The sequence below is a fragment of the Stegostoma tigrinum genome, chromosome 18, assembly GCF_030684315.1.
Source record: "Stegostoma tigrinum isolate sSteTig4 chromosome 18, sSteTig4.hap1, whole genome shotgun sequence".
Classification (NCBI taxonomy): domain Eukaryota; kingdom Metazoa; phylum Chordata; class Chondrichthyes; order Orectolobiformes; family Stegostomatidae; genus Stegostoma; species Stegostoma tigrinum.
In genome coordinates, this window is record NC_081371.1 from 63,118,237 (window position 1) to 63,143,320 (window position 25,084).

General features: G+C 43.0%; 1 protein-coding gene across 8 annotated transcripts in view; it reads left to right on the forward strand.

The window, feature by feature from the left end:
• The window catches only part of osbpl8 (oxysterol binding protein-like 8), a 332,940-nt gene that overhangs the window by 198,466 nt on the left and 109,390 nt on the right, over positions 1 to 25,084 (forward strand). For all 8 annotated transcript variants that reach the window (XM_059652608.1, XM_059652607.1, XM_059652612.1 and 5 more), the window contains 3 exons: positions 9,791 to 9,861; positions 21,897 to 21,977; positions 23,004 to 23,105. In XM_059652608.1, coding sequence (XP_059508591.1) covers positions 9,791 to 9,861; positions 21,897 to 21,977; positions 23,004 to 23,105 — 254 coding nt within the window. The remainder of the gene's footprint in view (positions 1 to 9,790; positions 9,862 to 21,896; positions 21,978 to 23,003; positions 23,106 to 25,084) is intronic.

Consider the following 25,084-nt stretch of genomic DNA (forward strand, 5'->3'; position numbering starts at 1 on the left):
GATTGTTAACCAAAAGAAAATTGATTCTGTCAAGGCCCGAAAAAAAAATTGCTCTGACCTGTGAAAAAAAAATGGCAAATGACTGAGTAGTCAAATGGACTGACTGACGATAGAATTGGGGACATTGACACGAAGAATAAGGTGATAGCGAACATAGAACAGTACAGCACAGAACAAGCCCTTCGGCTTATGATGTTGTGCCGACCTATTATCCTACTACTATCAAACTACCCTGCACACCCTACATTTCACTATCATCCATGTGCCTATCCAAGAGTCGCTTAAAAGTCCCTAAAGTATCTGACTCCACTACCACTGCCAGCAGTGCATTCCACACGCCCACAAATCTTTGTGTAAAGAACCTACCTCTGACATCTCCTCTATACCATCCTCCAATCACCTTAAAATTATGTCCTTTCGTAATAGTCATTTCCATCCTGAGGAAAAGGTCTCTGACTATCAGCTTATAAAGACGCGAGGGAAAGGGAGATGTAGATGGTCAGTCTAGCCATAAGAAATAGGAACAGGGTTAGGCTGTTCAGCGCTTCTGCTATTCAATCAGATCATGGCTGGTCTGACATTTCTGTCATTCATTTTCCTGCCTTTTTCCCATATTCCTTGATGCGTCTACTGATCAAGAATCTATCTGTCTCAGTCTTAAATATAAAGTAAGGTAGAGGAGTTCCAAAGACACTCAGTGCTCCGAGAAGAAATTCCTCCATATCTCACTCTCAAAATGACATCCATTTATTCTAAGACTGTCTCCTGGATTTTAATGTGAGGCAAAACATTCTTTCAGCATTTAGCCTGTCGAGCTCCTTTAAAATCCAGTATATTTCAATAAGATCACCTCTCATTCTTCGAAACTCCAGTGAGCCCCAACCTATTATCCTTTGTTGATAACAGGATCCTTCCATACCAGGGATCATCCTAGTGAACCTTCTCTCAACTGCCTCTAATGAAGTTATATCTGTCTTTAAATAAGAGACCAAAACTGCTCACAGTACTCCAGGCACATCAGCATCTTGTACAGTTGCAGTGTGTTTTCCCTGCTTCTCAACTGACACAAGTAGCCGCAGGGCATAGCAAGAGAAACTCTGGGGCTGAATGGTTACATCAGGACAGCATAATGTTGAGCAAACTATGCATCTTTTTTTCCCCTAAATGGAGAATGATGGAAAGATTTTTGTTCATTAAAAAGTCATTTCAGTGTTCTTTTTCTATGATACTAATTTGTCTGAACATTACAGGCATTGTTACTCTTATTTATCTACCTGTTAGAACTGAATACCTGCTTATTTAAATTGCAGACCTTTTAATTGGAAAGGAAAAGATTGGTAATTTGCCATAGCTATTCAAATGTTGATAAAGTGCACAAGATACAGAAAGAAAAAGACTTGATGTTTCAGGGTATATATCTCATTCTGTTACTTCACCACCTATGTAGTAAATCGAAGCATAAATTTGGGAGTGGGGTTAACTATATGAACAAAATCGCTGGACATTCATCAAAGCTGTGACTGAATTATTCCAGGCCCCTCTAAACAGTTGACTGGAGGATTACAGTTGTGACACTTTTTTTTTATAAGGAGCAAAGAATAACCTAGGAAGCTAAAGACCTGTCACCTTGATATCAATCATGGGAAAACTGATGGATGCCAAAATAAGATGTAAGATAAATATGCACTTCAGAGGAAAAAAAAAGTTAATCCTGAATAGTCAACATGGCTTTGTCAAGGGCAGGTTACTTCATAAAAGTTTAGTTGAGTTCTTTTTCAAGATGACACAGACATTGGATGAGGGTAGGGTTGTGGATGTTGTATATTTGAACTTTCAGAAAGCAATTGATTTGGTGCCATGTGCAGGTTGGTTAGCAAATTAGAAATATTTGGGATTGATGGGAACTTGGCAACATGGGTTAAAGGTTGGCTGAAAGATAGGAAACAGAGGTTTGGTAAAAATGAGCATATCTCAGATTGGAGATGAGTTGAAATTGGTGTTTTTCAGAGATCAGTATTGGGACTTTTGCCTTTTCTGGCTTATCTAAGTAATTTGGAGATGGGTGTTGAGTGAAAAATCTCTAAATTTGCAGATAATGCAAAGCAAAGGAGAATAGTCAATTAGAGTTAGAGTTCAGAGGTTTACAGAGTGGAAGCAGGCCCTTCGGCCCAACTTGTTCCTGCCATCCAATTTTCACAATTAGTCGAGTCTCACATGCCTGCATTTGGTCGAAATCAGTCCATACCCAACCCATCCATGTATCTGTCCAAATGTTTAAACTAATTCAGCAGGGGGATTGGCACCAAAATTGTAGTTCAACTATAGAAAAGGTTGAGAGTAGGGTGGTCCGAAATAAAGTTTCAGGAAAGCAAGATGGCACCGGCAAGCAAGAAGTTGGTGTGAAGTGTGTCTACTTCACTGCCAGGAGCGTCTGGAATAAGGTGGGTGAACTTGCAGCATGGGTTAGTGCCTGGGACTTCGATGTTGTGGCCATTTCGGAGACATGGATAGAGCAGGGACAGGAATGGTTGTTGCAGGTTCTGGGATTTAGATGTTTCAGTAAGAACAGAGAAGATGGTAAAAGGGGCGGAGGTGTGGCATTGTTGGTCAAGGACAGTATTACAGTTGCAGAAAGGATGTTTGGGGACTCGTCAACTGAGGTAGCATGGGCTGAGATTAGAAACAGGAAAGGAGAGGTCACCCTGTTGGGAGTTTTCTGTAGGCCTCCGAATAGTTCCAGAGATGTAGAGGAAAGGATAGCAAAGATGATTCTCGATAGGAGTGAGAGAGACAGGGTAGTTGTCATGGGGAACTTCAACTTTCCAAATATTGACTGGGAACACTATAGTTCGAGTACTATAGTTGGGTGAGTTTTTGTCCAGTGTGTGCAGGAGGGCTTCCTGACACAGTACGTAGATAGGCCAACAAGGGGCGAAGCCACATTAGATTTGGTACTGGGTAATGAGCCTGGCTAGGTGTCAGATTTGGAAGTAGGTGAGCACTTTGGTGATAGCGATCACAATTCTGTTATGTTTACTTTAGTGATGGAAAGGGATAGGTGTATACTACTGGGCAAGAGTTATAGCTGGGGGAAAGGCAATTACGATGACATTAGGCAAGATTTAGGGAGCATAGGATGGGGAAGGAAACTGCAGGGGATGGGCACGTTAGAAATGTGGAGCTTCTTCAAGGAAAAGTTCCTGTGTGTCCTAGATAAGTATGTACCAGTCAGGCAGGGAGGAAGCTGTAGAGCACGGGAGCCGTGGTTTACGAAGGAGGTAGAATCTCTGGTCAAGAGGAAGAAGAAAGCTTACGTTAGGATGAGATGTGAAGGCTCAGTTAGGGCACTTGAGGGCTATGAGGTAGCCAGGAAAGACCTAAAGAGAGAGCTCAGAAGAGCCAGGAGGAGACATGAGAAGTTGTTGGCGGATAGGATCAGGGTAAACCCGAAGGCTTTCTATAGGTATTAAAGGAATAAAAGAATGACGAAAGTAAGATTAGGCCCAATCAAGGATAGTAGTGGTAAGTTGTGTGTGGAGTCACATGAGATAGGGGAAGCACTAAATGAATACTTTTGAACAGTATTCACTCTAAAAATGACAATGTTGTCAAGGAGAATACTGAGATACAGGCTACTAGACGAGGTGGGATTGAGGTTCACAAGGAAGAGTTATTAGAAATCCTTCAGAGGATGAAGATAGATAAGACCCCTGGGCCGGATGGGATTTATCCTGGGATCCTCTGGGAAGCCAGGGAGGAGATTGCCGAGCCTTTGGCATTGATCTTTAACTTGTCATTGTCTACAGGAATAGTGCCAGACGACTGGAGGTTAGCAAATGTCGTTCCCCTGTTCAAGAAGGGGAGCAGAGACAACTCTGGTAATTATAGACCAGTGAGCCTTACCTCAGTTTTTGGTAAAGTGTTGGAAAAGGTTGTAAGGGATAGGTTTTATAATCATCTAGAAAAGAATAAATTGATTAGGGATAGTCAGCACGGTTTTGTGAAGGGAAGGTCGTGCCTCACAAACCCTATTGAGTTCTTTGAGAAGGTGACCAAACAGGTAGATGAGAGTAAACCGGTTGATGTGGTGTATATGGATTTCAGCAAGGCGTTCAATAAGGTTCCCCACAATAGGCTATTGTACAAAATGCGGAGGAATTGAATTGTGGGAGATATAGCAGTTTGGATCGGAAATTGGCTTGCTGAAAGAAGACAGAGGGTGGTAGTTGATGGGAAATGCTCATCCTGGAGACAAGTTACTAGTGGTGTACCGCAAGGGTCGGTGTTGGATCCACTGTTGTTTGTCATTTTTATAAATGACCTGGATGAGGGCGTAGAAGGATGGGTTAGTAATTTTGCAGACGACACTAAGGTCTGTGGAGTTGTGGATAGTGACGAAGGATGCTGTAGGTTGCAGAGAGACATAGATAAGCTGCAGAGCTGGGCTGAGAGGTGGCAAATGGAGTTTAATGCAGACAAGTGTGAGGAGATACACTTTGGTCGGAGTAACCAGAAGGCAAAGTACAGGGCTAATGGTAAGATTCTTAGCAGTGTAGATGAGCAGGGAGATCTCGGTGTCCATGTACACCGATCCTTGAAAGTTACCACCCAGGTTGACAGGGCTGTTAAGAAGGCATACAGTGTTTTAGCTTTTATTAATAGAGGGATTGAGTTGCGGAACCAAGAGGTTATGGTGAAGCTGTACAAAACTCTGGTGCGGCCGCACTTGGAGTATTGTGTACAGTTCTGGTCACTGCATTATAGGAAGGATGTGGAAGCTTTGGAAAGGGTGCAGAAGAGATTTACTGGGATGTTGCCTGATATGGAGGGAAGGTCTTACGAGGAAAAGCTGAGGGACTTGAGACTGTTTTCATTATAGAGACAAAGGTTGAGAGGTGACTTAATTGAAACATATAAAATAATCAGTGGGTTAGATAGGGAGAGCTTTTTTCCTAGGATGGTGACAGCGAGCACGAGGGGGCATAGCTTTAAATTGAGGGGTGAAAGATATAGGACAGATGTCAGAGGTAGTTTCTTTACTCAGAGAGTAGTAAGGGAATGGAACGCTTTGCCTGCAACAGTCGTAGATTTGCCAACTTTATGTACATTTAAGTCGTCATTAGATAAGCATATGAACGTACATGGAATAGTGTAGGTTAGATGGGCTTGAGATCGGAATGGCAGGTCGGCACAACATCGAGGGCCAAAGGGCCTGTACTGTGCTGTAATGTTCTATGTTCCATGTAAATCACAAAATTGTACTTGCCTCTGCCACTACCTCTGGCAATCTGTTCCAGACAGTCCCCACCATCTGTGTGGGGAAAAATACTACCTTTTGTATCTCTCCCCTCTCACCTTAAATCTGTACTCTCTAATTTTAGACTCCATAACCATGGTCAAAAGCAGTTGGCTGTCTGTCTTAGCTGTGCCTAACATAATTTTATCGCCCTATATAAGATCAGTTCCACAGTTTCCTGTGCTTGAGGGAGCAAAGCCCCAGCCCCTCATTATGCATAAACATTCCAGTCCAGGTAACATCCTAGTAAATCTTTTTCTGCGCTCTTTCCAGTTTAATAATATCCATTCTACAGTAGAGGAATTGTGAGGAAGACACTGAGTGATTTCAAAGGGACATTGACAAGTTCGCCAAATGGGCAGTCACCTGGCAGGTGATTTTCAATGCAGAGAAATGTGAAGTAATGCATATTGGTAGCACAGACATGGAGAGACAATATAAGTTCAATGGTACAACTTAGAGGGAGTACAGGAGCAGTGGGATTTCACAGTTCAAGTGCCTAAGTCTCTGAAGGTGGCCAGGCAAATTGGAACAGTTGTTAAGAAGGCTTGTAGGAACCTTGGATTTATAAATAGAGGCATTGAGAATAAAAACAAAGAAATGATGTTACACCTCTACAAATCATTGGTCAGACCACATTGTACTGTGTTCAGTGCTGGGCACCTCTTTTGGAAGGAAGAATATTAGTGCCTTGGAGAGAGTGCAAAGGAGATTTACTGGAATGATAGTGGGAATGAGAGATTTTAAATACAAGAAAAGATTAGAGAAATGGGGCTTATTCTCCTTGGAGTTGAGAAGGTTAAGAGGTGACCTTGTTGAGGTGTTCAAAATTATGAAGAATTTTCACGTGAAAGAAAGATAATCTGTTTGAGCTCATTGTTATGTCAGTAACTAGGGATCACAATTTCAGCAGGAGAGCGAGGAGGGAGTTGAGAAACCTTTGTACTCATAGAGAGTTGTTAGGATTTAGAATGTGTTGCCTGGGAGAGTGATACAGGTGGATTCCATTCGAGGTTTCGAAAGAGAGTTGAGTATACATTTAAAAGTGATAAAATGAGAGGTCTGCAAACATAAGGCTAAAGAGTAGGACTAGCTGCGTAGCTCTCTGAGGAGCTGGTACAGGCACAGTGGGCCCAACAGCCGTCTCCTGTACTGTAAAATGCTGTGATTAGCTGTGGTTTCTTTTCCGTCTCATTCCCCTGTGCTACTAACTGGCTTTTCGTTACACCCAATGAGATCAACATTTGGAGGACATTAGAGGTCAATTTGACTTGTGTGACAGAGAGTTATAGAGTTGCACAGCACAGAAACTGACCCTTCAGTCCAACTTGTCCATGCTAACCAGATATCCTGTATAAATCTAGTCCCATTTGCCAGCATTTGGCCGATATCCCTCTGAACCCTTCCAGTTCATATACCCATCCAGATGCCTTTTAAATGTTGTCATTGTACCTGACTCCACCACTTCCTCTGGCAGCTCATTCCATATGCTCGTGAAAAAATTGCACCTCATGTCCCTTTGAAGTTTTTCCCCTGTCAGTATAAATCTATGGCCTCTACCTTTGGACTCCTATTCTTTGGGGAAAAAAACCTTGGCTATTCTGATCTTATTAACTTCTATAAGGTCACTCCTCAGCCTCTGACGCTTCAGGGAAAAATAACCAGCCTATTCAGCTTCTTCTGATAGCTCAAACTCTCCAATCTCAGCAACATCCTTGTGAATCTTTTCTGAACCCTTTCAAGTTTAACAACATCTTTCCTATAGCAGGGAGACCAGTATTCTAAAAGTGGCCTAACCAGTATCCTATACAGTTGCAACATGACATTCCAACTCCTAAGCTCAATGCACTGACCAAGAAAAGCAAGCAGGCCAAGAAATGCTTTTACCACCTTGTCTGCCTGTGACTCCACTTTCAAGGAACAATGGACCTGCATTCCAGTGTCTGTTTGTTCGGCAACACTCCCCAGGGCCCTACTGTCAACCAAGTCCTGCCCTGGTTTGCCCTAGCAAAATGCAACACTCCACACAATTATCTAAATTAAACTCCATCTGCCACTACTTGGCACCTTGGCCCCTTGGTCCCTTGATCAAGGTCCCGTTGTATTTGAAGATAACCACCTTCACTGTCCACTGCACACCAATTTTGGTGTCTTCTGCAAAACTAATAACCATAAACCACTATTCACATTCAAATAATTTATAGAAATGATGAAAAACAGTGGACCTAACACCAGTCTTGTGGCACACCATTGGTCACAGGCCTCCAGCCCGAAAACCAACTCTCCTCCAAAACCAAGATAATAAAATGTGAGGCTGGATGAACACAGCAGGCCAAGCAGCATCTCAGGAGCACAAAAGCTGACGTTTCGGGCCTAGACCCTTCATCAGAGAGGGGGATGGGGAGAGGGAACTGGAATGAATAGGGAGAGAGGGGGAGGCGGACCGAAGATGGAGAGTAAAGAAGATAGGTGGAGAGAGTGTAGGTGGGGAGGTAGGGAGGGGATAGGTCGGTCCAGGGAAGACGGACAGGTCAAGGAGGTGGGATGAGGTTAGTAGGTAGCTGGGGGTGCGGCTTGGGGTGGGAGGAAGGGATGGGTGAGAGGAAGAACCGGTAAGGCAGGCAGAGACAGGTTGGACTGGTTTTGGGATGCAGTGGGTGGGGGGGAAGAGCTGGGCTGGTTGTGTGGTGCAGTGGGGGGAGGGGACGAACTGGGCTGGTTTAGGGATGCAGTAGGGGAAGGGGAGCCATCTATCTTCTATCCTTGAGTCAATTTTGTATCCAGTTGGCTAGCTCTCCCGTGTGATTTGATCTAGCTAACCAGTCTCCCACGTAAAACCTTGTCAAATGCGTTGCTGAGGTTCATATAGGCCACGTCTGCAGCTCTGCCTTCATCAATCTTCTTTGTCGCTTCTTCAGAAAACTCAGAAGACACAATTTCTTACCTGCAAACCCGTGTTCACTCTCTCTAATCAGCTCTTGCTTTTCCAAAAGCATATAAATCCTGTCCCTCAGGATCCCTCGAATAACTTACCCACCATTTACGACAGGCTTAGCAGTCTGTAGTTCCTTTGCTTTTCTTAAAAAATGGCACCTAATTAGCCAATGTCTAGTCTTCCCACACCTCACCTGTGGCTATGGATAGTGTAAGCAACTAAGCTAGGAGCCCAGCAATCTCTCCTCAAGCTTCCCACACAGTTTTGAGATATACCTGATCAGGTCCTGGAAGTATTTTTTTTCACTCATAGGATGAGGGTGATGCTGGCTAGGCTAGCATTTATTGCCCATCCCTAATTGCCCTGGTGACATTTCTGTTGGTCTGGAGTCACATGTAGACCAGACCAGGTGAGGATGGCAGTTTCCTTCCCTAAAGGACATCGGTGAACCAGATGTTTTTTTCCGAAAATCGACAATAGATTCATGGTACAGGTAATTCTGCTATAACATGTGTTTTGTTGATGCTAATTGGCTGTAAGACGATTGGCGAATAGTGAATGCTATTTGGATAATATGAACTTTCTGCTGTACTCGTATAGCGGTTTTCTATTGCGATTTCCGTATAATGATCTTCTATAGTGTGAGATCACACAAACACAACTGTTGTGTTATAGGAGAACTACCTGTAATTGTTAGACTCTTTATTCCAGATATTTATTATTCCCCAGAGCATTACCTGGGTCTCTGGATTAACAGTCCAGCGACAATACCACTAGGGCATCACCTCCCAATCTTTATTCACCCACTTTTATATATTTTAAGACATCTAGCACCATCTCTTCTGTAATATAAACAGTTTTCAAGATATCGCCATTTATTTCCCCAAGTTCTCTGGCTTCCATATCCTTCTCCACAGTAAATGTGCTGCAGCAGAGTTGGTCTTTTACTCTCTGGCGCATCTGTTGCATCAAAAAATCCTAATCTGTTTTATGATCATTGTTTGAATATTGCATATTACAATTAAACGCAAAACATCAATCATGTACAAAACCTTCAGAATTTTGCCTTTTAAAGTGTTTATAGAAGGAAAGAAACTTGCCAAGCAGTATTATTTGCATTTTGAATTTAACAGTTATTAACTTTTAGCTGAAATTACTGAGTGACAGTTTTGAACTGAATGTCTGATGCTGACGTTAAGGGTATAGTCGCCATGTTAAAAGAACTTGTTCTATTCTGTTCACACAACTATTTTTAGTAATTTTTGTCATAAGGTGCAACTGTTGGTCCTTCACTATGAATATGATTGAGGACTGAATGCAAGAAAGTTAGTCACAGGTGCTGAATCTACTTAGAAGATAGAACATAGAACAGTACAGTCCCTTTGGCCCACGATGTTGTGCTGAACTTTTACCCTAAACCTAAGGCCTATCTAACCTCCACCACTACCTTATAGACTCTTCATTGACTTACTATGTGTGATCGGTTGGCTGTTGACTTCAATAACTGTCTTTTGAAATGGCTTCAAACTTTAGTATTAATAAATAACCTTATCTCTTAGGTTTGGACAAAGGGAGAGATGATGCGTCTCTCTCAAAGGATGATGCTGCACACACAATATCAAAAAGCAAGGTACATTCGATATTTGTATTTCTATGTCCTGTCACTGTGGCGCTGCAGTGTTGCGACCAGTTCGTGTCAATTGAAGTGTGATTTTCCATTAATTCCATTGAATATGAGGTTAGTTGATTGTATTTATTGCTTTTTTTTAAAATCTTTGGCTTGATCTGTCCTACGATCACATACAACTAATGGTGTCAAAAATGTAAACCTGTAATAATGAAGGGTGAATGATCTTGATATATTGCATGCCTTTTAGAATAATATATAAAGACAAGATCAAGTTTTACTTTTGGGCAACTAATCGCAAAATAATGCATCCACTTCCAATTTTTTTAAACTTTGGAGATGTGAATGTGCCTTGATTGATTTTAATTCTATTTTGTAAGGCTGGCAGGTGCATTTCCACTTTTAAGCATCTGCCAGAGAGGTTAATGTTGTACAATCAGAGCAGGGAAACAAATGTAACCTCTTCCAGAAAGTGTGAACAAATCAGCATCAGCTTAATTGTACCCTGAGCTTGTATATGTGAAAGGCTTTTTGGGAGAAAGATTAGAAGATTCCAGATGATGTTTCTTCACCAAGCAGAAAGTGTCCAGCTTCAGACGACTATAAGCTAGCATACTTTGTCACCCATTCCATTGCATTCCGAGATGTACATGAATGAGAAGAGACTTTTTCAGTAAATGTGAGGGGCACTCCAGAACAGTTAAGATTTCCGAAGTTTGATGTACACGGTTCTGCTGACCTCAAGGAAGTTTGATTGCAAGAAATTCAAGACCCAGAGATTGTGTATTCATTACCACATTGCGATGGTTCTGCAAAACAGTTGATCGCCAATCAAGTACTTCTGAGGGGCTGTGAATGCTCTGGGTCTTCACATGGTTGTGACAGGTAGAACGTATATTCAAGCCTTGCTTCTTAATGAGCTATTTTCATGTACTTAAATCATGTAGAAAGTGTATACTGCAAGTCTACGACTGAGAGAAGCAAGGGAGGAAATTTCTGGGGTCTTGAGAGACATCTTTGTATTCCTCACTGTCGACAGGGGAGGTCCCAGAGGATTGGTGAATTGCTCTTTTGTTTAAGAAGGGTGGCAGGGATAATCCAGCTAATTACAGGCCAGTGAGCCTTATGCCAGTGGTAGGGAAATTATTGGAGAGGATTCTTCGAAACAGGATTTACTCCCACCTGGAAATCTAAAAATGTATTAACAAGACACAACATGATTTTGTGAAGGGAGGTCGTGTCTCATTAACTTGTTTGAGTTTTTTGGGGAAGTGATGAAGATGATCGATGCGGATAGGGCAGTGGATGTTGTCTACATGGATTTCAATAAAGCCTTTGACAAGGTCCCTCATGGCAGGCTGATACAGAAGGTAAAGCTGCACGGGGTCAGAGCTGAGTTTGCAAGATGGATAAAAAACTAGCTCAGTCATAGAAAACAGGGTAGCAGTGGAAGGATATGTTTCTGAATGGAGGGCTGTGACTAGTGGTGTTCCTCAAGGATCAGTGTTTGGATCTTTGCTGTTAGTAATATTTGTCAGTGATTTGGAGGATAATGTAACTGGTCTGATTAGTAAGTTCGCTGCTGATACAGAGGTTGGTGGAATTGCGGATAGTGATGAAGACTATCAAAGGATGTAGATCAGTTGGTGTCTTGGGCAGAGAGATGGCAGATGGAGTTTAAACTGGAAAAATGAAGTAATGGATTTTGGAAGGTCTAATCCAGAAGGTCTAATGGAAAATATTCCGTAAACGGCAGAACCTTTAGGAGTACTGATATGCAGAGGGATCTATGTGTACAGGTACACTCGTCACTGAAAGTGGCAACGCAGGTAGGAAAGGCGGTCAGCAAGGCATACGGCATGCTTGCCTTCATCGGACATGGCATTGAGTTTAAGAATTGGCAGATAATGTTGCAGCTTTAGAACCCAAGTTAGGCTGCATTTGGAATATTATGTTCTATTCTGGACGGCACGCTACCAGAAGGATGTGGTGGCTTTGGAGAGGGTGCAGAAAAGATTTATCGGGATGTTGCCTGGTGTGGAGCGTATCAGCTACGAGGAGAGGTTGGACAAACTTGGGTTGTTCTCACGGGAATGACTAAAGTTGAGGGGTAACCTGATAGAGGTCTACAAGGTTATGAAAGGCATGGACAGAGTGGTCAGTCAGAAGCTTTTTCTCAGGGTGGAAGAGTCAGTTACCAGGGGCCATGGGTTTAAGATATGAGGGGGCAAGGTTTAACGGTGATGTACGAGGCAGGTTTTTTCACACAGAGGGCGGTGGGTGTCTGAAACTCGCTGTCGGGGGAGGTAATGGAAGGAGACACTATATTGACTTCTAAAGGGCTTCTTGACAAATAGTTGAATAGAATGGGAATAGAGGGATCTGGTTCTCGGAAGGGTGGGGCGTTTTAGTTGTGAGGGAGAGCATGTTGGTGCAGGTTTGGAGGGCCGAAGGTCCTGTTTCTGTGCTGTAATTTTCTTTGTTCTTCAGTTAATGAGCTTGATGAAGGATCAATTCATCAGATTGGAAATTGGTTCTGGACAAGATTATTTCAGGACCTTGAATAGATTTCATTGATATTGTGCACTAATGTGCCAATTTACCATGACCAGAAGGTGTGCCCAGACTCACAAGAAAGAAGCTTTTGTTGCCTTGCTTGCTGGTAATATGTATGACTCTCAATCGGCTGGAGTCTTCAGTAAACACAGTTTATAGGGAGTTGGCAGGAAAGTGGTGTTGAAGCTCAGCATTACCATGATCATCCTGAATGGTGGAGCAGACTGAGCGGCCTATTATTGCTCTAATCTCTTGTTTTCCTGTGGGAGTATCAGCGGAAACTAGTAACTTCCAAAAATGTTACTGTTGATTTATCACATTTCCATGTCTATCAGCCTCGTGTTTTCTTTTAATGATCACTTCTGTCTATAGATGTTTATAAACCAGCCTTTCCACTATGGAGACTTGGTAATGTAATATCTGATCAAGCCAGATCTACAACTGTCCAGGGCATTATCGTAATAAGTTTCATCAGGCTGGTTCAAGATCACCTTACAAGCCAAAACCCTAATGTGTAAACTGGTCTTGGTCAGGCAAGCAACCAGTGCTTTTTTTTGATTACTTTCATGTGATGCAGGTCTCACTGGTAATACCACAATCTGTTGAACATCCCTAATTACTCTTCCAAGGCTGGCAGTGAGCTGCTGCATTGAACCACTACAATCAACGTGTTGTAGGTACACCCTCAATGCTGTTTGGAAGGGAGTGCTAGGATTTTGACCCAGTAACGGTGAAGAAGCGGTAATATTTCTAAGTCAGAACGGCTGAATGGCTTGGAGGGGAACTTGCAGGTGGTGGTTTTCCCATGTAAGTGATGGCCTTGTCCTTCTCGTTAGCAGAGTTTGCAAACTCAGAAAATGCTTTTGAAGGGATCTTGGTGAGCGCAGTAATGCATCTTGTAAATCGCACGTACTGCAGACAATGGTAGTGGTGGTGAGAAGTCTGTTTCTAAGTTGGTGGGTGGTATTCTAATCAAGCTGGTTGGTTTGACCTGGCTGGTATTAAGCTTGCTGAATATTGTTGGATTGTTGATCAGTGCTAATCACAGAGTGTTGATAATGAGGGATTCGGTGATGATAATGCCATTGAATGTCAATGGGCAGTGGTAAGATTTTCTCTTAGTAGCATAGGTCATTGCCTGGCATATGTGTAGTGTGAATGTTACTTTGAAGTTTCAACCCTAGTCTGGATATTGTCATGGTCTTGTTGCATTTGGACATGGACTGCTTTAATATTGAGAAATTACCATTGTAGTCACTATATTGATATGGCAAGTCCAGTTCCATTTCTAGTGTATGGTAACCCCCAGGATGTTGACGGGTAATTCAGTGACGGTAATGCGATTGAATGTAAAGCAAAGGTGGTTGGTTTCTTTGCTTTCTGTTTCTTGACAGCCTGCTCAGTGTTAGTTTGTTGAATCCCACGAGTACCAACTGTGAATATTTAGGTGTTTCTGTGTTTGGCTGTAATCATGTTGAGTATCTGCTTAAGTACCAGACTCCCACTTGTCAAAGAACCCTTTAGGCTTGCTTCCTCCCCTAGAATTTAGCTTTGGAAAAAGATTGTGTTTTTCCTGTGTAGAACAGTGATTTAACGACTTATTTTTGACTATTCAATGTCAAAATAAACTTTAAGCCAATGTCAAAATTGAAACTACATTTAATTTACCTTTTGGATGCATAATAAAGATGTGAAAAGCTCTTGACTTTTGCTGATTGTTGAATTTGGTATTTATTAAATTGTTCCTTCAGTTCTCAGGAATGAGAGGTGACCTTACTGAAATTTTAAAAAAAATCTTGGGGAACTTGACCTGGTAGATGGTGACAGGTTGTTACCTGTTAGGGGAGAATCTAGGGCAAGAGGGCACAATCTAAGTAAGGGGTCACCCAGTTAGGATGAGAATGAGTTTTTTCCCTTGGAGGGCAATGAACTTCTGGAATTCTTTGTGTTGGAGGCTGAGTTGCGAAGAGCATTCGGGGCTTTTTGACAGATTTTTGATCAGTAAGGGAATCAAGTTAAGGCGAAAGGTAGGAAAATGGTGTTGATCACTATCAGTTAATGGCTATGACCATTTGGAGCCAAGATCTCATTGAGCTATAGAGTCATACAGCACAGAGGAGGCCTTCTGGCCATTGAGCCTACTTTCTATCACTTGGCCCAGCACTCAATGCGGATAGATCAGCTCAGATTCAGTGGGCCAAAGGGCCTTTTCTGTGCCGTAGGACTCTATGACTCAGTGAGATTGTAGTCTTGTATGTTATGAGATTTTAAGTACATTTTAAAGGTTGTGTGATGTTCTGCCTCAAATAACCGTCAAGGCAGCCCATCCAGACTCCTCAGAACCCTCTGGGTGAAAAACATTTTCTTCAAATCCCATCTAAACCTTCTGCCTTTCTCTTCAAAATGATCCCCCTTGTTATTGACCCTTCAATTAAGGGGAACAACTGCTTTCAATCCACACTGTCCATGCCCCGCATAATTTTCTACACCTCCAGGTGCCTTCTCAGCTTTCTCTGTTTGAAAGAAAACAACCTGAGCCTATCTAGTGAGAGATAATGGGAGATAACAAAATGTGAGGCTGGATGAACACAGCAGGCCAAGCAGCATCTCAGGAGCACAAAAGCTGACGTTTCGGGCCTAGACCCTTCAGCAGAGAGGGGGATGGGGTGAGGGCTCTGGAATAAATAGGGAGAGAGGGGGAGGCAGACCGAAGATGGAGAGTAAAGAAGATAGGTGGAGAGAGTATAGGTGGGGAGGTAGGGAGGGGATAGGTCAGTCCAGGGAAGATGGACAGGTCAAGGAGGTGGGATGAGGTTAGTAGGTAGATGGGGGTGCGGCTTGGGGTGGGAGGAAGGGATGGGTGAGAGGAAGAACAGGTTAGGGAGGCAGAGACAGGTTGGACTGGTTTTGGGATGCAGTGGGTGGGGGGGAAGAGCTGGGCTGGTTGTGTGGTGCAGTGGGGGGGAGGCTATCTAGCCTATCTAGCCTCTCTTTATTGATAAACATCCTAGGCAACACCCTGGAGAATATGAGATAACACGGCGTAGAGCTGGATGAACACAGCAGGCCAAACAGCATCAGAGGAGCAGGAAAGCTGCCATTTCAGGTCTAGACCCTTCTTCAGAAATGGGGGAGTGGAAGGGGGTTCTAAAATAAATAGGGAGAGAAGGGGAGGCAGAGAGAAGATGGATAATGGAGAAGATAGAACATAGAACATAGAAAAGTACAGCACAGTACAGGCCCTTCGGCCCACGATGTTGTGCCGTGGAATAATCCTAATCCAAAACTAAAATAACCTCACCTACATTCCCCTCAATTCACTGCTGTCCATGTGCATGTCCATCAGTTGCTTAAATGCCACTAATGACTCTGCTTCCACGACTGCCATTGGCAAAGTATTCCATGCGCTCAACTCTCTGGGTGAAGAACCTCCCTCTGACGTCTCCTCTATACCTTCCTCCTAACACCTTAAAACTATGACCCCTCGTGGCAGTCAGTCCTGCCCTGGGGAAAAGTCTCTGGCTATCGATTCTATCCATGCCTCTCATTACCTTGTACACCTCGATCAGGTCACCTCTCTTCCTCCTTCTCTCCAGAGAGAAAAGTCCAAGCTCAGTCAACCTCTCCTCGTAAGACAAGCCCTCCAGTCCAGGCAGCATCCTGGTAAACCTCCTTTGCACCCTCTCCAAAGCCTCCACATCTTTCCTATAACAGGGCGACCAGAACTGGACACAATATTCTAAGTGTGGTCTCACCAGGGTTTTGTAGAGCTGCAGCAAAACCTTGCAGCTCTTAAACTCGTTCCCCCTGTTAATGAGAGCCATAACAACCATATGCTTTCTTAACAGCCTTATCCACCTGGGTGGCAACTTTGAGGGAGCTATGCACTTGAACACCAAGATCCCGCTTGAGGACCACCTCAAGCCCATTAAGGAAAGACTGGTTATTCCTACCTGTATGTAATTCCAGCAGTGTGATTGACTCAGAACTGCCCTTTGAAAAGGATAAGCAAACCATTCAGTTACATCAAACAGTCTGCAGAAATCAGAAAAAATATATAAAACAGGATAGGCCACCTGGCATTGGACTAGGCACCATAAATGATGAAGGCTCTGTTCCCTTGCTGTCACTGGGTCAACAATCTGGAACTCTCTCCTACCTCCCTGAAGAAGCTGCACCACATAAACTACAGCAGCTCAAAGCTGAAACGTAGGGACATTTGGTGCTAGGCAATAATCTGCTATCTACAGTCTCATCCTAGTAATGAGTAAAACGTTGCATTGTACACTTGGGTGGGGACCATGGCTAAACTATCGACCATGAGCTGGGTGTGAGGAATTGCACTTCAAACACTGTGTTCCTCAGGTGCCTTAAGCTGCATTGGCACATTGGAGTCAATGCTTGACTTCTTCATCAGTGTTAGTTCGCACTGAGAGGAGGCTCCGGAGGTCTGGCAAAGTGATCCACACGCGTGGTGTGCCATAGACTTTGATGGTCAGGGAGAGGGTCAGCAGTGCTGCGCTGCAGAGGTAGGCTGGTCAAGAAAGTTTGTTTTCCAAATATTTATTTGGAGGCCCTTTATCTGATACACGTCAGTGAATGCGTTGATGATGGTTGATAGCTCGGTTTCTGTGCGCACATGCAGTATCTTCAGCATTTTGCAGCTCACTGACAGAGGTTGGGGTTGGCTTGGTTCTGGCCCAGAGGCATTAAAGATTGAACAGCTTCCCACTCACGCTTTAGATGAGCTCCATTCCAACAGGGAGCTTCATAGAGGTAGAGTGGAGTGTTGCAGTGAGGAAGATGAAGTAGAGCAATGGTGCAATGATACAAACCAGCTGGACCCCATTTTGCACTCATAAGTGGGTCTGTGGTGGATCTATTAGTGGTGTTCATGGCTTTCATGACACCCAGAAACAGGCAGAGAATGATGGCGAATTTATGCCAAATTTGAAGAGAACACCCCACAATTCTATATGATTGACCAAGTTTAAGGCTTTTGTGAGATCAAAAAATGCCATGTACTGATATTAGTGCTGTTCCCTGCTCTTTTCTTGGCTTTCTCAGACATTAAAAATCATGATAGGCAGATTTAGACAGGTTTTCAATCAGTAGTAAGGGAATCGAAGGTTGTGGGGAAAAGGCAGGGAAGTGAAGTTGACGATTAGCAGATCAGCTGTGATGTCATTGAGTGGCACAACACTTGATGGACTGAATAACCTACAACAGCTACATCTTATCGTCTTAAGATCTGAATCAATTACAAAATGGAGTCTAGATATAATTATCGGTTTTCCTTTTAGAAACAGACGTATTATTACTTCATTCAGACTTTCATCTAATGCTGAATATCTTCATAAGTTACTGAAGTAGTTCGTGTAACAAGAAGCCAAAAAATAAATGTTAAAGACAACAAGGAGCCGTGGATGTTGGAAATCTGGAACAAAAACAGAAATTGCTGGAGAAACTCAGTCGGTGTAACAGTATGTGGAGTGAGAAACAGTGTTAATGTTTTGGGTCCAGTGAACACCCACCCCACCCTGCAGAAAAGTTCAAACATATACATAGAACATAGAACTGTACAGCCCAGTTCAGGCCCTTCGGCCCATTATGTTGTGCTGAACTTTTACCCTAATCCTAAGGTCTATCTAGCTTCCACCCCTACATTATACTATCATCCATATGCCTATCTAATAACCGCTTAAATGCCCTTAATGAAGCCAACTCCATTACCCTCTCCTGGAATGCATTCCACGCCCTGAACCTACCTCTGACGTCTCCCCTGTATCTACCTCCACTCACTTTAAAACTATGCCCCCTGGTAATAGCTACCTCCACCCTAGGAAAATGTCTCTGGCTGTCCACTGTATTGAAACTTCAGATCATTTTGTACACCTCCATCAAGTCAAAACCTGCTGATTTTCTCCAGCAATTTCTACTTTTGAGCCAATAAATAAACTTGGCCCTGGAAGTAGGTTGACCAAAAGCAAGCTATGACCTTGTTAATGGACATTCTCTAGCATTTGTTTCATGCAACCTTCTGGTCCATATCCCTCATTCCACAGTGTGCTTCTGCTTTTCTGACAATGTTTTTCAACTTCTGTGCATTCAGTCCGCACAGTGTTCCTCTGCTGCTAAATTTAACTGGGTTATTAATGAGAGCTCATTTAACAATTTGTTGAGAGTTAGGAGACCACTGTTGACTTCCATAAATATGAAACATGGTGCTTGTAGGGGTAGCGGTGGGGCACATTTGTTGGTGATATGGCTTTTGAAAAAACTGTTTCAGGAATTGGTCAAATTAATGTTCCCCAACTGAAGACCACTATTGCTAATTTTGTATCCTGATTGGGATGCAAGTAGGTTTACTAGGATGTTGCCTGGTATGGAGGGAAGGTCTTGCAAGGAAAGGCTGAGGGACTTGAGGCTGTTTTCATTAGAGAGAAGAAGGTTGAGAGATGACTTAATTGAAACGTATAAAATAATCAGAAGGTTAGATAGGGAGAGCCTTTTTCCTAGGATGGTGACGGCGAGCATGAGGGGTCATAGCTTTAAATTGAGGAGTGAAAGATATAGGACAGATGTCAAAGGTAGTTTCTTTACTCAGAGAGTAGTAAGGGAATGGAACGCTTTGCCTGCAACGGTAGTAGATTCGCCAACTTTAGGTACATTTAAGTCGTCATTGGATAAGCATATGGACGTACATGGAATAGTGTAGGTTAGATGGGCTTGAGGTCGGTATGACAGGTCGGCACAACATCGAGGGCCGAAGGGCCTGTACTGTGCTGTTCTGTGGAGGTGCCCTGCAGCTGTGTTACACACAGAATTTGCAAATATTATTCAGGGACTAGGATAACTGACAAATAACTGTACAGGGATCAACATAGATAGGAGGTGAAATCTTGTCTCACCCCTTTAAGTAGGCTTGCTCATGTGATGGGTGGGAACCCAACAGCCTTCCAAATTACAGTTCCCAACTTTGCAAGAATGGCTTGGCATCTCCAGGAGTTGAAGATAGGTTTCAAGGACATTTGTGAACAATCCTGGAGAAAACAAGTACATAAGAAAAAATTGGGCTGAAGCATAGAAATAGCAAGAAATCCAGATGCCGGAGTCAGAGATAACACGGTGTGGTCACCCGCAAACTGGAGGAGCAGCACCTCGTATTCCGCATTGGGAGCCTACAGCTGAATGGCCTTAATGTGGATTTCACCAGTTTTAAGATCTCCCCATCCCGGGACCTGGACAACCTATCTATCTTCACTCCCACCTATCTGCCCCATCCATCCCACTGACCAATCTCCACCACTGCCTGCATGTACTCACCTGTCACCATCTCATTTACCTTCCCCAGCCCTACCCCTCCTCTCTTTATTTCTGAGCTCCCCTCTCCCTCCCCCATTTCTGATGAAGGGTCCTGACCCGAAATGTCAGCTTCCCTGTTCCTCTAACACTGCCTGGCCTGCTGTGTTCCTCCAGCTCCACACTTTGTTATCTTTGGGCTGGAGCATATGTCTTTTTGACTAACTGAGTTGAGTTGATTGCTTTGGTGTGTTCACCATGAGACCGAGCAAGTTTTCTCTCAATGTTTACCAAATATTCTGCATTATTTACTGACCCCACTCCATGGTGTCCCTCATGTCTGACTTCCATTTCATCTCAACATGCATCAATCCTGGAACAGCTCACTGCTTGCCACTCGCCATTTATACTGGGATTCAGTATTAACCCTTGCTCATGCACCATCTTTAAAAGCCTGCTGTGTACCCAAACAAGCACTGTTAGTCCATTGGTGCCCTGTCTGGTTTCTGACGTTTGCCCTGGAAACAGTAGATACGGGTGGGTGGAGGTGGAGTTGGAAGTGGGGGACGCGGTGAGGTGGAGAAGTGGGTGAATATTGGCACCTGCTTTGCAGACAGGGCCATGGAGGTCCCACTAGACATGGTTGCTAAGCCACAGGGCTGCCTCTTCCCCCAGGACTTATTGTGGAGGCCATGACGTAAGACCTTGCCACTGAGGTTAAAGCAGTCTCCACCATCTGGAAAAAAGGTCTCCACTCCTTCCGTGTCAGTGCCACCATCTTCTCTCTGATACCGCTCTCTCAGTTATGTTTGCCACTGTACCCAGCTCTAACCAAGGCTCATGCTCTACCATTCTCACTATTGCCTCCAGTGTCTTCTCTCACTCGCCGTTATCCACTGCAACACCCAGTACCACTAACTCTGTACACCCTCTACACTGCCCCTACACTCACTGGGGACACCTCTCCACAGTAATAGCTGTGCCACCCATTTTAAGTTTGTAATATTAATGTAATACCTGGCCCTTTCTCATTCCAAATGGAGAGCAGCCCCAAGTAGGACAGAAAGAGTCGTGACTGCATGACATTCAGCTCCTTAGCTCTCCAGTGGGGAGGATCTGGATTCTGAGCACCCTGAGTGGCTGGCTGATTGTGTTTGAGCCCCTGACTCTTCCCCCGCCCCCACCCCCACCCCCATTTACCTTGACAGAGACCTGCTGACAATGATGAGCAGCTTTCTTCCTTTGTGACTGGACTAAATGGCAGAGCAAGACAGCAGGAATATGATCCTGGGAACTCTGACTGAGAGGGCAATACACAAAAAGGCAAGACAATTCAAGACAGGAATACCCTAAACATCCAAGTTGGCTGAGCATGAGTGAGGGCTAAGACAGCAAGTGAAGAGCCTGGAGATGCAGCCTGGTCCAGTCTGCCAGATGGGGATGTGTCCCTAAGTACACCATGTTCTTGCTGCAGCATTACAATAATAGTCACTAGTGCAGCCTGAGGTGCTGCATTGAAACACGGAGCTGTAAGTGAATTGGAGACATGCCCTGAAGGTTCTTAGAGGCTGACTCATCAGATGCCAATGCCCATGGGTACAGGGGCAGACTCTCTACCTATCTTCTTCTCTATCCATTTTCTATCCGCTTCCCCCTCTCTCCCTATTTCAGAATCCCCTTGCCCTGCCCCATTTCTAAAGTAGGATCCAGACCCGAAGCCCCACCCAGAGCAGCTCCTCTGATGCTGCTTGGCGTGCTGTGTTCATCCAGCTCTGCACCTTGTTATCTCACATTCTCCAGCATCTACAGTTCTCTGAAACTGAAAACCTTTCCAAGTCACTGACATCTGTGGTTTGCAGCTCTTGTTTCAAAACACTGCATCCTATTTGTTTACCTTATTACTTAACTACTGTATTTGCTACATGTATTATAACATGAACTTGACTGGAACTGTTAATATCCTGAATCGTTTATGTTCTGTACAGATGTATTTCATTTTAAAACTCAAATGAAATAAACAAAGCTGAGCAGGTAGTGGGAAGAAAGTAAATGTGTCTTTGCAGTACTTCACATATGTCAGTGTTTGACTCTTTGAGACCTGTGAGCTCAGTTGTTAGTTTTTGTAATATATATTTGAAAACTTCCATCTTTGTTAATCTTATTAATTTACATTGTTACAGTCAGAATCCAAACTTTACAATGGAACAGAAAAAGATCTTGTCTCACCTGGGAGCAAACTCACAAAAAAAGAATCTCTTAAGGTATCTTAAATTATATGCATCATATATGATAGAAAATATATTGTTAACTATAAATAAATGTTTTGTTATGAAAATTTCCAATTAACTTAAAGATTTAGTTCCAAGATCGTTTTCTTAAATTGTGTACTCTTGGCCTACACTGTGCCTCAGATTGGAATACCTGTTGAGTATCAGTGCAATGGTATTTCACTGAAATGAGATATTTAGCTTTGTTTTCTTTGTGTCTTCTAGAATTTGAGTAAAGAATGATTCTACTTACTTTAAGTGGAACTGAAACCAGTAGAGCAATGAAATATTCGCTGCATCAATCTGTGCTAATCTAGATCCAGTTGCTTAAGGTGCAAGGATGATGATTACTGTGTGGCACATTTCACCTTCAAAGACAAAACAGTAAATCACTTCTTGGTTCAGTATAACAAAGCACAAGAATAATGTGTTACTTCACTCTTTTTGTTGAAATCTTAGCCTTAGAATTCTCCATCTGTCTTGTCCCATGCTTTGTGTATATTATGATAGAGAACAATTAATCCTGTTACGGCTACTCGTCATGTTGACATAACTGTACCAAACTGCGATAACAAGGGTTAGAGCTGGGTGAACACAGCAGGCCAAGCTGCGTCAGAGGAGCAGGAAGGCTGATGTTTCAGGCCTAGACCCTTCAGAAAAACTAAACTGCATTGACTTTAGTTCGTAATAAATTCACAATTTTGTGGGACATTTAGGGCCTGTCTGCTTGCAGGAGGGCTGCATGTATAAAAGATAACGAAGTGTGGAGCTGGATGAACACAGCAGGCTGAGCAGCATCTTAGGAGCACAAAAGTTGACGTTTTGGGCCTAGACCTGATGAAGGGTCTAGGCCCGAAACGTCAGCTTTTGTGCTCCTAAGATGCTGCACGGCCTGCTGTGTTCATCCAGCTCCACACTTTGTTATCTTGGATTCTGCAGCATCTACAGTTCCCATTATACCTGCATGTATAAATTACAGTTTTATTGGTGTTCATTATTAAACAGATATTATAATTGCAGGTTCAAAAGAAAAATTACAGAGAAGAGAAAAAAAGAGCCACAAAGGAATTGCTCAGCAGTATTACTGATCCTTCTGTAATAGTGATGGCAGACTGGCTAAAGGTGGGTGTGATAGGACCTCCAGTTGATGCTTATTGACATTTGGTACGTTGCTTCACAGATGTAGATTGATGACCAGTTACATTTACAGATTTAATTCCTCTACCAAACACGATGATGTAAATTGATAAATATGTTCAAGATACTTGTGTTGTAATAAAGCTATTCTGCAGAGATGTTCATTTTTGTTCCTTTCATGTCACATTTTTTCTAAAACCTTGTTATAAGCGGAAATGATTATTGGTGGATATGCAATGAATTAAACATAACCCAGTTCCCGTATCAATAGATAACATAATTTTAAAAATAAATGTTATCTTTAACTTGAATAATTTTAAATTGAATGTTATGAGCTGTAGAATCAAGGGAACCTGTGGGATAATGGTGAAGCCACTGTCGATTGAAGTGAAAACCCATTTGGTTCACTAATTTTCTTTTTTATGGAAGGAAATCTGCTGTCCTTATCTGCTCTGGCCTAAACAGCAATGTGGTTATCTTTTAACTGCCCTCTAGGCAATTAGGGATAAGCAAGAATAGATGCTGGCTTAGCCAGTAACACCCATATCCCATCAACACATGAAGATAAAAATAATTCCAAATATTTTTCGACTCTCAATTAACCAATGTACAAGTTCTTATCCAAAGCCAGATCGTGTTGCTTTTTTTCCTGTATTTCTCTCTGCCTCACCTTATCTACTACTCTGGAGGTCAGTTTTGTGTCCTGTGCAAATCATCAGCCCCAGAAGGATTAAACACACACGATGTGTAATGCAAATATTTCTCCATTTCTGCATTTCTGAATTTTCATGCTGATTAATCAGCTTTCAAATGTTTAAAAAAAATTCAAAAGCTTTCGTCAGTAATCTGAACACATGTATGGTCTGGTTCTCTTATTGAGAATTGATGCTTGTTTCTCTCTCAGCCTGATGAGTTGTTAATCCCTGGTGCCTGCTGCTCACTGCTCAGTGTGATCTCTTCTTTCCATGACAACCTGAAGCTTCAGGACAGTGATGACAGAGTACTGTTGGAATTATTAATGATTTGGAGCAGGGTCAAATAGGGTTGTGCTCTGGTCCCAATAGTCTTTGACATTTACTTCTTTTAACTGTCAGTCCCCTTGAGCTCACCTACAGAGGGTACCTGCTTACATGCCAGAACTTCGTCTACCTGAGGCCCAAAACAAATGTGCTCCAAGTCCTTGTCAGAAAGTTGTTCTGTGAATTGACAATGTCACTGGATTAGTAACTCCAGGCTTAGTCTAATGCTGCATGGGCACTGGTTCAAATCTCACCAGAGCAGCAGTTGACTCTTAACTTCCCTCAAAGGGTAACTTTGGAATGGACAACAAATGTTGTCATGGCCAGCAGCCGCAAGGAGGTGATGACCTGTGATATTCTTGCTAAATGATCAATCCAGAGACCCAGGTACTGTTTTGGGTATCCAGGTTTGAATCCTGTCATGGCAGAAAGTGGTATTTGAAGACAGTAAAAATCTGTAATTAAGAGTCTAATGATGTCCATGGGACCATTACCAATTGTTGGAAAAGCCTGTGTCCTTCACTAATGTCCTTTAGGGAAGGAAAATACCCTCCTTACCTGATCTGGCCTCTACATGATTCTAGACCAACAACAATGCGGTTGACTCTTAACTGCCTTGTGGGAAATTAGGGATGGGCAGTAAATGCTGGTCCAGTCTGTAATACCCACATCCTGAGGAGGAATTTAAAAAAATTAACTTTTGGGACCAAAATCAGTTTTCATTCATTGTCCTGTGCCGCTCTGCAATTGCTTGAGGAATTATTTCAAGGAAAATGAAAGACAAATAAGTGGAGTTCTTTGTAGTGCGGCCACGTGATTACCTTTAGAACATGTCAGTTATCACCCATGGGTCAGTTGCCATCCCTCTTCAGGTTATTGTGTAATGGATACAAATTCTTGAAGAAAGGCCAGAGAAGATTAAATGGATTTCTGTTCGATTAGTTT